The sequence below is a fragment of the Embiotoca jacksoni genome, unplaced genomic scaffold (assembly GCF_022577435.1).
Source record: "Embiotoca jacksoni isolate LCO1_2020_lvr unplaced genomic scaffold, fEmbJac1.0.p SCAF_15, whole genome shotgun sequence".
NCBI classification, from domain to species: Eukaryota; Metazoa; Chordata; class Actinopteri; family Embiotocidae; genus Embiotoca; species Embiotoca jacksoni.
The window spans coordinates 11,696,070-11,709,881 of record NW_027185285.1 but is presented as its reverse complement, the minus strand read 5'-3'; the positions used below and the strand labels follow the sequence as shown (position 1 = coordinate 11,709,881).

At 39.6% G+C, this 13,812-nt stretch overlaps 1 protein-coding gene across 1 annotated transcript; it reads left to right on the top strand.

Annotated features, from left to right (window-relative positions):
• The first annotated feature begins 979 nt into the window (after window positions 1-979).
• Window positions 980-11,379, top strand: il2rb (interleukin 2 receptor, beta). Its single transcript, XM_069149630.1, has 10 exons — window positions 980-1,310; window positions 2,103-2,200; window positions 2,349-2,481; window positions 2,706-2,772; window positions 2,897-2,990; window positions 3,229-3,374; window positions 4,189-4,369; window positions 4,648-4,747; window positions 5,459-5,537; window positions 8,858-11,379. Exons 2-10 carry the CDS (start codon window positions 2,116-2,118, stop codon window positions 9,593-9,595), a joined length of 1,623 nt encoding a protein of 540 aa, XP_069005731.1. The 5' UTR covers window positions 980-1,310; window positions 2,103-2,115; the 3' UTR covers window positions 9,596-11,379.
• The last annotated feature ends 2,433 nt before the right edge of the window (window positions 11,380-13,812 follow it).

Genomic DNA, 13,812 nt, shown 5'->3' with positions numbered 1-13,812 from the left:
GGCCTCATTTTTCAGACCAGGAAGCTACTTCCACTTTAGTATACGATCTATGTTCTAAATACATATTGCAATGTAAAATCACTGCATTTTAATTTTACACAGAACCAACAGTGACCCTTGGATTTTTTTTTTAAGGTATTTTACATTTCTGATTGATATCAAATGGTTCATATCCAGCTGCTCTCTTTCTCTCAGCTAAAATTAGCTTCTTTTTTTTCTGCAGTTACTATTCAAAATAAGACACAAAAAGACAGAACTCCATAACCCTCTTGACTTTTCTGACTCCAACTTCTCCCTCAATAATTTCCATATAGCCCTTTATGTATTAGTCCCCTCTCATGGGTGTCACAGTCAGCCTGATTAACAGATGGACGAACTCCCTTCCAGTGAGAGGAAATCTGTTGAGGCCTGCGGCTCCAGAAATGAAATGTTTGGTGACCACTGAGAGAAGTGCAGGTTGCAGCTTCAACTTTCAACCCCTCTTCCTCTTTGCCTCTACAGAAGCACTTAACGACTATATACTGCATGTGCCTGCAGTGGCTGCGGCTCTTACAGCAGTGGTTTTGACGCTGTATAACTTCTCTGTTTGTGTTTTTTGCAGTTTAAATAACTCAGTGATTCTAAATATGGTAGCTTTAGCCTCTTTAATCTTTTGAATCTTCTTTTAAAGCTGAGTTTCATTGACATAAACCCACTTCAAAGAACAACGCACAAGTTCCTTTTATATAACCTGACTTTTTGTGATTGAAACAGGATGTGGCGTTGCTTTGTATTTCTTGTTTTCAGTACAATTAGTAGAACCTTAAATGCTGTGATGGGGCCCAGGTGGTAGCTTTTGGTGGTGAGCAGGAGGAGGTGCTCTGTTCTACACAAACACACACACACACACACACACACACACACACACACGCAAACACACACGCAAACACACACACATGCGCTCCACCCCGGCCCGTCCTCTCTCACTATCACTCACCACTGCACGAAGCTTCCTGTAAAGCCCTTAAACATAGGCTGTGGTTACAAGTGGAAAATGTCACTGGGCACTTAAAAGAAAAGAGTTGGGTGAGAATGAGGAGAGAAAAGGATGGGTGTGAGTGACAGAAGAGAGAGAGAGAGAGAGAGAGAGAGAGAGAGAGAGAGAGAGAGAGAGAGAGAGAGATTGCACAACAGAATGAGACAGTGATGTGCAAGTAAAAAGACAGACGGACAGAAAGAAGCAAAGGAAATCTTCTCACCAGTCCAGACGAGGAGACGACAATGTGTTTCCTCTTGTTGACCACCTGCTACCAAGACTGGCACTGAAGGAGGTACTGAATTACTTTTTAAACTACTGCTCAAAGAATAACAATACTATCAGAATAAAAATAATAACTTTTCCTGTAATGGTAGTCTATATAGACATGTATTATAAAAGCTTAATGGTTGCTGTTATAGCTTCAAACAAGTGGTTGTGTTTCTTCCTTATATTCATGTACTACTGTAACACATATGCTTTTAAAGTCACTAATCATCCTACTCAGTTCAGACTTTGATGGAAAAACCAGCCTCTGACTCATCTGTTGACAAAAAGGATCAAATCTGTCTTCTTCAGGTCACATAATTCGTTCCCTGATGTGTTTACAGATTCAACATGAAGTCAGCCTTGTTAAACTACATTAAGTATGACATTTGAATTAGCTGATACAGGAAGCTCTTACTCTAACACACACTTAATATATTCTCTATTTCGTATTAACACAGGTGTCAGTGTTTTCAGTCAAGTTTCAATTGTGCTTGCTCGCTGCTGCCTTCTCAGGATGATTATTTTTGCTTAATGTGGATCTCGTATTCACTTAAAAGCGTACAGGTTTAGGATGATGACAGTTGGGTGATGCAGTTTCAATTTCCAGTCTTCAAAGAAGAGTTTCTGTTGAAAACAAGTTAAAGCTTTGGATGACTAGCAGTACCCGGTTTGACTTTCATATACCAAAACTGCTGCTTCTAGTTAAAACTGTTTTGTCGAATTGCTTGATCTATTGTCTTTTCTGCTGAATTTTGTTATGGTTATCTTCATTTGGATTCTCATTCTAATGTACGTGATTGATCCTCTCTGATTACAGTCATAACTCAATCATGGCCATCGGGATGTTCTGGTCCTTATACATCCTGATGGTTCTGTTCTCAGTGTGTGCAGCCCACTCTCACACAAGTTCACACGGTATGACCACATCAAGTTATACCTTGATCCTGTGTGTCTGTGTTAAAGCCTAAAGCTGAATAAACAAAATCTTTTGTAAGTGCACACAGAGATCACCGGTCTATCTCAATCTGAAGACTTCTTGTCTCTTGTGTCTCTTTCTCTCAAGGACTTGTCTGTACAAATGACTTCGTCAACAATATCAGCTGTACATGGACCAGCACTCCAGTGGCTCCTGGTGTGGACTGTTGGATCTCTGGTGTGAAGAAATACTGGATCATCAAGGGCATGACACTATTGACGTGAGATGTTACACATAATGTGCTCATTATTGTTTGCCCAAATCTTATAAAAAAAAAAAATATATATATATATGTATATATATCCATATATATATATATATGTACCTTTTTATGTAAATAATGTGAAGAACAAAAAAGTGCTCTGTTTAGGGAGATGAAAACATTGCAAGGTTAGTCACAGTTCATCAAATCTACAACATTATTGTACTTTTTTTGAACTATAGCCAAGGGTGCAAGCTGAAACAACATAGAGACTCTCTTCCAGGCTGCAGTTTTGTCTTTGAAAATAAAGTAAGTCCCCAGTATATATATTCAAAATAACACGTTAGCATATACCATGACGTTAGAAATCCATAGTATGTCCTTGTTTGATCAGTCACACCATTTCACGTTTTAATCTGTTTTGTCCCTCCAGGGGTTCTCTGACCCTGAAGTGATGCCGAACATCAGCATGAAGTGCAACGGCACGTTGATGGACACCCTCGAAAACTATAAGCCAAAAAATCACAGTGAGTTGCTCTTACTTTTTCAGTGTACTTCAAACATCCTTCAAAAATCTGCTTATTAAAGACAGTTAGTATCATGTTTTGCTTTAAAATGTTTGAAAAGTGAGGAGAAATAGAAAGGGTTTATGAGGCCACCTGAAAAAATAGGAATAATTGGTCAACCTTTTTAAATGATGGGAATTGGTCTGATGCACTTTTCTTACACGTACTGTGTGCGTGTGTCTGTGTGTGTGTGTTGCAGTTAAAATGAATCCTCCCGGTGTGCCCACTGTCAGCATCAGTGCTAATGAAACCTGGATATCATGGAGTCGGGGCAGCCCTGTCTCTGAATTTTTCAAGTCCTTTGACTTTGAAGTTGAGATCAAACAGAATAACCAACCAGGGAAGGTGAGCACGTATACACATTACACATATGAGCTATATGAGCATTAAAGCAAATATTAGGCACACAATAATGACTTTACAAACTGACAGTGTGACAAATAAATGACACGGAAAAACAAAATACTCCCCCGTGAAGATTTTACTGGCAGGGAGGTGAATTTGCAACAGTTCTTTAAAAAAAGGTTTAAATAAATTTGTGTAAGTTTATTATTCAGTAAAAAAAAATAAAATCATGGATTCAACATTATCCCGTGATGATGATCTTACCTTCCTCCTCCTCGCTTGGCAAAAGAAGGAAAGAGTTTAATACATTAGCCGACCCTGCTGTCACACTGTTTCCTACTTACTACCAACACTACTACATCCAAAAGTAAACTAAATACATTATATACTTGCAGGGCGATAGCTCAGAGAAATTTATCTCCTTCTGAGAAACAAGACAAAACATGTTGCTGCATAATACTTGAACAAAACAATGTCCCCAGTTTGTAAAGAATGTACGACTCTACCGGCCTTTGACTGTCAGGTTGTACATAAACAATTTTGACAAAGGTTTTATCACTTGTTTTTAAAGCAACAAACATTCATACCATTCATACAGCAGTGCATTGCTGAGGTATTGGGCCTAAATTCACATTACTATATTTATTTTGTTCAGTTCTCTGGTCACAGCAAATAAAACACAAGGGTCATACAAATGCAACATAACAGATCGTGCTTCTCACGTAAATCTCTGTAACAAATGACTTTAGATTGTGGTTGTTAATTTGCACCCTAATTTTTTATACTATGCTGAATTCCCATTTGTCATCACAAGGCCAGAACTTCATCCACACAAAAACAAGAGCTAAGATTACTGAGCTGGCAGCTAAAGGGGCCCTGGCAGGTCAGGGTGAGAGTCAAGCCCACGAACAGGATTAGCAGCCACTGGAGCAACTGGAGTCCGACAACATCCTTGGTGGAAGCGACTGACAGGGTGGATACATCTGATAACCAAGGTAGTGACAAGAAAAACATACATTTTCAGGTGGTTTAAGTTACAGCTCAGCTTTTCTGGTGTCAGTCTTAACAGTATTACAGTTCTAATTTTAACTGGGATAGATGCACCCTCTGGGGTCCTAAACTGATCCTGGATCAGCTAGAAAATGTAGGCATTCAATCAAGTTCAGGATCTGCAACAAGCAAAAAAAAAAAAAGTAATGTGGCTTTGTATCCTTGTCAGCTCTGGTAGGGGAAAAAAAAAAATGCATTTTACAATGTGTGCTCTGTGTTTCAGAGCGGTGGCTGGATCAGACGTCACTGGTAATCGGGGCACTGACCATCTGTTTCACCACTGTTTTAATTCTGGCCTTTTACAACAGCTGCAAGACCAAGCGGTGAGTATCCTGTAGCTATGTGCAGCAGTGGAAGAGGTATTCACATCCTTTACTTGAGTAAAAGTACCGATACAGCAATGTAAAAATACTCCATTACAAGTAAATGTCATGCATGAAACATCCTCCCTCAATAAAAGTACACAATTATTAACAGAAAAAAAATAGTTAAAGTATCAAAGTAGACTTCCTGGTTTGGCCTCTGACTGATATATTATTATATATGATATCATTAAATTATTAATACTAAAGTATCCGTGTGTAAGCAGCATGTTACTGTTGTCTTGTGGAGGTGGTTTGAACTACTTTATGTGAGAGATCGTCAGATGATTAGTGGGAGAGGAAAAGAGAAAAAAACAAAGGTCTGATCCACAAATCTGTTTTTCAGATTTTTGACTTTTTCTTTAATTTTTGATTTTTGGTGAGATATTGGATCATTTGAACATTTATTGAAATTAAACCATGTGAGATGTTTAGAGAGAAAAATCCCTATTTGGGACATCTGAAATGTGACCCCGGCTACACTCAGTGTTTTGTTCAGACGCGGCAAAAGCCAAAAAGGCTGCAAACCACTGGTATAATCTGTACCTATAAATTGCTGTTTAGAAGTTTTTATATTTCCCATTGAGTCAAATCTGTGTGTGTCTGAGTGTGTATGTGTGTTTGCACGCAGTGCTGTGTGTGTAGTCTAAAGGCTCACTCATGTTGTTTCAGGCTCCTCAAAGGAAAGCTGGTACCGAACCCTTCAGAGTACTTCTGTACTCTCCACTCTGTCCATGAAGGAAATCTGAAGGTAAAAAATAAATGTTCTCTCTGATCTTTTTGCCATTATATCCTACTACATGCAACATTTTGACACATGTGCTTTGAAGCCTGCAAGTGTTACCACAAACTTTAATGAACTATTTATAGTATATACTGTGTAACTCTGGTATTCATGCGGCTTCAAACTTTCAGTATGATGAACTGCTCACTTATTGAATTTATTTATTCATGCTGTTGCTCTATTATGACAGATAAATAAACACAATTGTTGCACACATGAATCAATATTTCAGTAAAGAACAAAGACTCAATATTTAATCAGTAATATAATAGCTGGTAACAACAACTAAATGTTACAGTAAAGAAACTTGTTAGACCTTCTAACACTCATCTGTGCTTTCAACATTTATTTGTAAATTCAGATTCAAACAAATTACAACCTACAAGTAAATATTTTTTTGCTACTGATGCACGAACCACAACTCAAGAAGGGCCTTGTAGATTAAAATATTCTATATTCTGTTACCTTTTGCCACTGAACACAGAGTCCGATGAAAATTCAAAAAGTGCTACAGCTAGATCTGGAGCAGCAATGTCAAAGTGTTGTTGTTTTCTTAACCTGCTTTACTGTAACAGAAATGTTTTAGTGAAAATTACGCAAAACCATTTGGCCTAAATTCATAAAATGTCACGAATGTTAGCTGCTCACCAAAAACTATGATTCAGGGCCACAACAAAAGTAGTAGGACATTCAACCACACTTCAGTCAATAGACTGGGGCAAATGGTTGGGTTATCAGGGACACCAGGCAGACATTGTAAAATTGGTATAAGCAAACATATTCTCTGCTGACCCACGTAGAGTTCCCCGAGGGTCACTGCTGGGTCCAGTTGTATTGTCAGTTCATACATTAACTCTGTCAGTGGCTTTAAGTTTTTGACAAAGAAGCATGAGGCTGAGGTAACACTGATGATGTCATTTATTGACGTCAAACAGGACACTATGAAGCATACACCAATACCAAAACCGAACTGAAAGCAACTGGCTGCTTTTCACATCCTCTCTGCTGCATGTAATTAGCTGGAAGAGCTTACTTACTGTAAATGGGACCGAGACCATATTAGCCACTAAATATTTACATAAAAACAACACTGCAGAAATAGAACACAAAGATTACATATTTACATAAATATATATTTTTAAATGATTTGATAACACAATCATAACATAGTTTTACAAATCAGCATTACTTCTGCCTGTCCTCCCTCCTCTCCCCATATTACAATGGTTTGCTCCTGGAGCTCTTCAGCAGGCATGGTGATGGGCCTGCATCACCCTGTTGGCCCCATGCATGGCTGAGGATGAACCCCGACGGGTGGAGGACTGCCATTATTATAATGAGAAACTAACTGCTCCTGCTAGTGTGAGAAGAATCATTTTTCAACCAAATTTATCCAGTTTATCCCGGTGGTTGCCTCCTGCTTCAGCCTCTCGGTGAGCCTCACCATCATCTGCAACTTCTTTAAAATATTTGTCATTGTAACCCCGTCGTCATAAACCTCACCCCTGCTCTTCAAAGTCCATGTTTCTGACATCACTCATCAGTTTGATTGACAGTGGGTTTAGGTTTTTGACAGAGAGGCATGAGACTGAGGTAAAGCTCTGAGCACAAATAGTGGCATCTCCTGATGTCACGCAATACATTGAGACCCACCAACATCCACAGAAAGCAGCTGGCTGCCTATTATAACCTCTCTTTTACAGGAAATTAGCTGGAAACTATTTGGATGGGATCAAGGCCGTATGAAGCATTAAATATTTATATAAAACTAGCACTATTAAAAAATAAAACAGATAGAATCAATATTTACACAAATACACACTCGTATGAATAATAAATACCACATATGCTCAACATAAATACAACTCAGCATATACTTCTGCCTCTAATGGAACCCCTGCATATCATTATACTCTCAGCTACACTATACAAACTATTAGCCTGGTTACATGGCCTCGTAATGGATGAAGTATTACGGAGCCCCTAAAGCAGGGGTGTCAAACTCATTTTAGTTAAGAGGCCACATACTGCCCACTTTGATCTCAAGTGGGCCAGACCAGTAAAATCGTAGCATAATGACGACAATATTTCTCTATGTTTAAATCATTGGTGAAGGTTTTTGGATGATAAACCCTATTTTAAGGTCTTTCTACAACAAACTAGAAACATAAAGAGCAAAAACTCAGACATCAGCCCACTGCTTATCTGCCCCGGCTCTCCTCTGCAGATGCCCTCGCTTTGTGACACGTTTGACGTCAAACGCGTCACAAAGCGAGCAGCGAGCGCTGCTGCCTCCGGAGCAGACGTCGCATTTACGCTGTTTTTGAAGCAATTATTGGATCGATTAAAAAAAAAATTACAAAACGTTTATACTCATAAACCTCCATATTCTCATAGAAATGCAATTTATGTCTTTCTGTAATTTTCACACTTAGCAAGGTCATCCGGCAGGCCGAGCTGGGCCCCCTGGCGGGCTGGATCCGGCCCGCGGGCCGTATGTTTGACACCCCTGCCCTAAAGGGTCACAGGGGAAGATTTTTTTCATGACTACTTTTGCGTTCCCTCGCAAGACTTTTCTTCTTCCATTCACTCTGAGCCATATGTCTGTTTGCATTCAGCTGCTCTGGTCCTCATGAACAGTAGTGTGTTGGTCCATGTCAGCGATATCATTCAGATACTACGGGAATTAGAGAGGATGTGACAAGTTGTGCATTTAGTGCTCATCCCCGACAGTATTCAGCTTCTTGTTGTGCTCAGAGCTGCAGCTGCTCTGGCTGCTGTGGGTGAAGCTGGGTTATATTGGTTATTGTTTGGACTTTAACTGCTGCTGTGGTTCAGGCTGTAGTGTTGTGTAGTGTCGCTACTATTGCGGGTGTAAAGCAGTGAATGACTTTATTTAAGTGTCACAACCCCACAAAATGACTTAATCAGAATTTGATCACTTCAATCCGATAACATTTGGAAAGTCTGAAACATTTGTTTTGCTCAGTCCCATAGAGAATGCCCAGTAACCATTCATCTGTCCAGTGTGGGAACGTCTCACCAGACACCACATTTTAAAAACTTTGTATACTGTGAAATACAGAGAGATGTATATGGTAGGCATAGACTCAATCAGCACTGTGAACTTGTTTGGCAAGGGCATAAATGTAATGGACGTTTATTTTTTTGTAAAAGTCCTGCACTCCAGTTTTAAATTTCAGGGTCATGCAAAGCACAGGATGATACACAATGTCATTCTTCAAGTATACTTTCTAATCTGAATCTCTCTTTTTTTTTCTCCCCAGAACTGGCTGAATCCTCTGTCAGTATCTGAATCCTTCTTCACAGCCCACCCATGCGACCAGATCTCCCCGGTGGAGGTGTGTGAGGACTGGGATGTGGTCCCCTCCACCTCTCCCTCTGCCAGCTCCACCAGCGCCCTGGTTCACTTCCAGAGCTACCCGTCTGCTGACTCAGACACCAGCGGGGTCGTTGACAGTTCGTCCTCTTCGTCTTGCTTCTCGAACTTGGGCTACTTCCTGTCCAGCTCCTCCAGAAGCTCAGCTCAAACTGACCCCAGTCCGGCCTACTTCACCTATCAGGATGACTTCACCAATCTGCACAGCAGCCACCACCTTCACCCCTCCCTCTGCCCTTCAGTCACCACTGGCCCCACCTACGAGACTTTAAAGAGGGAGCCGCAGAGTCCAGACTCTGGTTTTGCCATCAGAAAGAAAAATGAAAAGGACGTGTACATTGAAGAGGAACAGGTTTTGGATGATCAGAAAACTCTTCTCATCTTCCCTCTACATCTTCCTTCCCAGATGTGTCCCTCCTCCACCCCCCCAACCCCTCCTTCTCTTCCCACTATAATGCAGATCTCCTCTGACAGCCAGCAGGTGGACATACCTGAGACAGCTGATAGTGGCTGGCTTGTGACTGGTGCCATGTGCAGGTCTTCGTCCATGCCAGTGGAGTCCTGTAAAACTGGCTATCTGACTCTCAAAGAGCTGCAGACAACATTCAGCAATAAATCCATATGAAGACTTTCAGTTAGAATCTCTGCGCGCTCATTTTAAATTAAATCTGTTAACATAACAAGCAAGAGGATTTAATTCTAATCTGATTGTAGATGCATGCGTCGCCAACAGAATATCAGACATTTTTGCAGAGTTTTGACAAAGCAAAATTATAACTCTTAAAAATGCAATGAGCTTTCTGCGAGTTCTGAATTGATTAATTTTTTTTTTGTTGTGTGTTTGTTACCTTAAAGTGAGCCCCTCATATCTACATAGGGAGCAAGTCCTCTCCTAAAGACCATGCTGCGTTGCACCGCAATTTTTCGACAGTAGCCCAGAAAGAACAAAACAAATCAGGCTCTATAGAGGTTTTGCGTGACTCATGGGCCCGTAGATTCATGCGAGGGAAGTTCACTTGATTACAATCTGCAACGTCACCAGTAGATGCCTCTAAATCCTACATACTGCTCCTTTAAAGGCATTAATAACATTCCAGTATTAACTGTGGTGCATGTTCCCTTACAGGAAAAAAACCACATAAATTTCACATGTGCAACATGTGAACACTTGTGACCACATACTCATGGGATTGTGCCCATGTGAAACATGTATTTTGCACATTGGAAGGATTAAGTTTTGGAACATTTGCATGCTGCTGAAGCCCATGTAGATCCCCATGAGAAAAACCTTTACACATATTTTCGCCATGTTATCATATGTTGCAACATGTGGTTAACAACATCATACGAGTGATCACATGTGGAAAACATGGGGAACTTGTTTTATCTCTCAGAGTTTCTGTAATCAATCAAGTAAGAATCAAATTAATTTCGCCATAACTAAGAACAGTAACTCAGTACACTGTTTATACACATACTGACTGGTATGTTAGGACATTACTTAACTAATACAAACAGTATGTAGAATTGTGTACAGTGTAAAACCTCACCATTGACTCCTAACAGGTACTTTAAACTCACCATGCTTTCTTAATAATGAGCTTCATTTGCATTTGTGTTGAAAATATATATGCATAGTATATACACAGTATAATAACATGTAGCAAAGGATGAAACGAGACGTTACTTTAAAATAAGTGCAACCATCAGTCATTTAGAAAAACACAAAAATGTCGTTTTGGAGTTTACTTTTTATTACTTTAACTTCATTCTTCCACAGACATATATTTTGAAAGCTCTTTCAAACTAATAATTTCATTATACAATTTAATACATTGCAGTGAACCTGATTTTGAATGTGCTTTGATTATGTAAATATTAGCAAAATACTTGAAATGAAGTGTTGTGTGTTATGTGCTGCCTTAGAATCAAGCAATGAAAAGACTTTTTAGTACATGATGTTTAATTGCATGCATGATCTACACATGTATTAAAATGTATGCGAATGTAAAATGTGTATTGCAACATTTAAGCATTTAACTATGTTTCTGGTCTACACTGATCTACTGTCAAGAGAAAGGCAGCTGGTTTGCCATTTGCAGTGGTTAATAGTATTACTTTTATTTTATTATTATCATTTCTAGATCTTCTGTCTTTTGTTATTCAGAAACAGATCATTCATCCTACAATAAAACTGTCAGGAAAAAGTTTACCGTCAGTAAACATTTTTATTTGTGCCACAGATTCAGCAGAGTATTATTCAGACTTCTCACTCTAAATTCATGTTCTATAAATCATTGAGGTCAGTGATAAATGCTACTGTCTTGTCTCTACACATGCAGTATATATATTTCCGTTGCACTCAGTGACATCTGTGCAGAGACCAAACTAAATAAAAGCTCTGGTAGAAATGGGTCACCCTGTGACTTCCTGTGTCGTTGTGGAACGAGAGCTGAGGGGTGGGCATGTGCAGCGACTTGACAGAGAGTGTGGGAGGCAGCCTGAGGTGTGTCTCTGTTTGTGTGTTTCTGTTTGTGTGTGTGTGTGTGTGTGTGTGTGTGTGTGTGTGTGTGTGTGTGTGTGTGTGTGTGTGTGTGTGTGTGTGTGTGTGTGTGTGTGTGTGTGTGTGTGTGTGTGTGTGTGTGTGTGCGTGCGTGTGCAGTTTTGAGTGTTTACATGTCCTGTCAGGTGGTCCTGGTGGTGTATGTGAGAGTGAGCGTGTGTATTAGAGTGCGGTTTGACATTTAACTCTGACACAACCGGAAACATCCGCTCACCTCTCTGAGAATTTACAATATTTAGTCTTGTCAGTAAGAAACCACACAAGATGTTGCTTACCATCAGCATTTCTACAGACTTCATCTTAATTTCACAGCAACTTCGTACATCATGCTTCTTGCCTAAATTATGTCACGCATCCTCTTTAAATTATCAACAAAATTATCAACATGTGCATTAAATATGTGTATATCTAATCAATCTTCTCACTCAAAACCTATTTGGTGGCCAAACTGAGAAGTAATGTAGTTTAAGTATCTAATCTGTCCAACTCTAAATAGAATATAGAAACTACACATTCTCCAGAAATATTCACATTTATACATCTAAATAACTTCATTAATGAGTCCTAACAGAACAAGAGTTGGCATTAAAAACACATCAAAAAGAGAGAAAAAAAAATGCAGTGTGCAGTAAAAAATTTAGTCCCCAATTAAACAAATAACAACGAGTTTATTTTATAAATTTGACAGACTTGGACACAAATAATTACATTTTATCTTTAAAACTGACAAAAAAAAATAATGATTAGTTGAAATAAAAATATCTTTCGGTATGCACAATCAAAAGTACAATCCAAAACTAATATGTTTAAATACAGATCAACGGTGGACACAGGTATTTTCTACCTGCGGATATTAGGTGAAATTAACTCAGTATTGTGCACGCGTTATAAATTTTGGCCCAGTTATTTAAAACTCATTTATGTTGAAATTTTACTCTGCTCGTTGCCACGCACTGAACCAGCTTTGACCCAAAAGAGAGACAGAGAGAGAATGAAAAAACAACAACAACTAGATCCTGCAGAAAAACCACATGGTTTGTTTTGGATGCAACCCACTGGAATGGGAGGACGAGAGGTTGGCGTGACCATGAGTGTCACCCTCTTTATGTGGAGTAGAAACAGATTATTGCTGTCAGGGAGAGGAGGAGACAGCGCAGCAGTCACGCCTCCACAGGGTCCAAGGAGTTTCTCAAAAAGTCTAACTTGTACTTTAAACAAGCATCACAGCTTTACAATCCTGCTTTCAAAATGGCTTCTTTAAATTATGAAGAAAATGAAGGAAAAAAAAATCTGGCAACCAACAGGACAGAGTACACTGTGAATAGTAAATAGTCATCTTATTATGAGTCATTAGGTTCATAAAATACATGAGGTCAACAAGAATACTTGTTTAAGATTCAGAATAGCTTCTCACCAGATCTATTTATTTGGCCTGAGCTGAACCACAAGAATGCTTTGAGGTCTGCAATTTCAACTCACCGCTCATGTTCACATTTGAATGCAGGTTGGCCATAATTACTCCAGCCTCAAACAATACGTTTTGCAGGGGGAAAAAAACGAGAAAATGTTCCTGGTACCACAACATTTTTTTTCAAAAGTACACAGTAAAATACAAATGTCAAAACGGATTAGTTTCCCTCTGGGGGTTTGAGTGCGTTTTATGATTTGCAACAATGAGCAGCTCTGCTGTGGTGAGCAGTTGCCAAACCCTGGAGGGTCAGAGCAGCTGGTTCACCACTGAGGCCGAAGGTCAGGGGCTGTATTCACCACACCGGGTGTCTTCAGAGAAATAGATGTGTGCAGTCTGTTTGTGAGATGCTGTTTCTGCAGCTCATACAACAAATGATACTTCTGATTTGAGACTGCAGTGTTCCCAGATAAAATACCAGCTGAGGGAAAATCAGTGCAGGACCACTGACACTGAGGTCACACACACACACACACACACACACACACACACACACACACACACACACACACACACACACACACACACACACACACACACACACACACACACACACACACACACACACACGGAGATATGAAATGCACTGGAAAGTTAGTGTGTGACTCCTAAAGATAGCAGATATTAAATGTTTGCAGGCAGAGCTCCATCAGGTGGTTTTCAGTCTCTTAATCGTTTACGTTGGCCGGAAAAGCAGAGGAATGTTCTCCTGATCTTAAAGCATAACAGTCTACGAAACCCAGGTGCTAATGTTCAGCAGCTGTTCACGTAATATGTAACATGTGCATCAGCCTACTCTGGTTCTGGGACA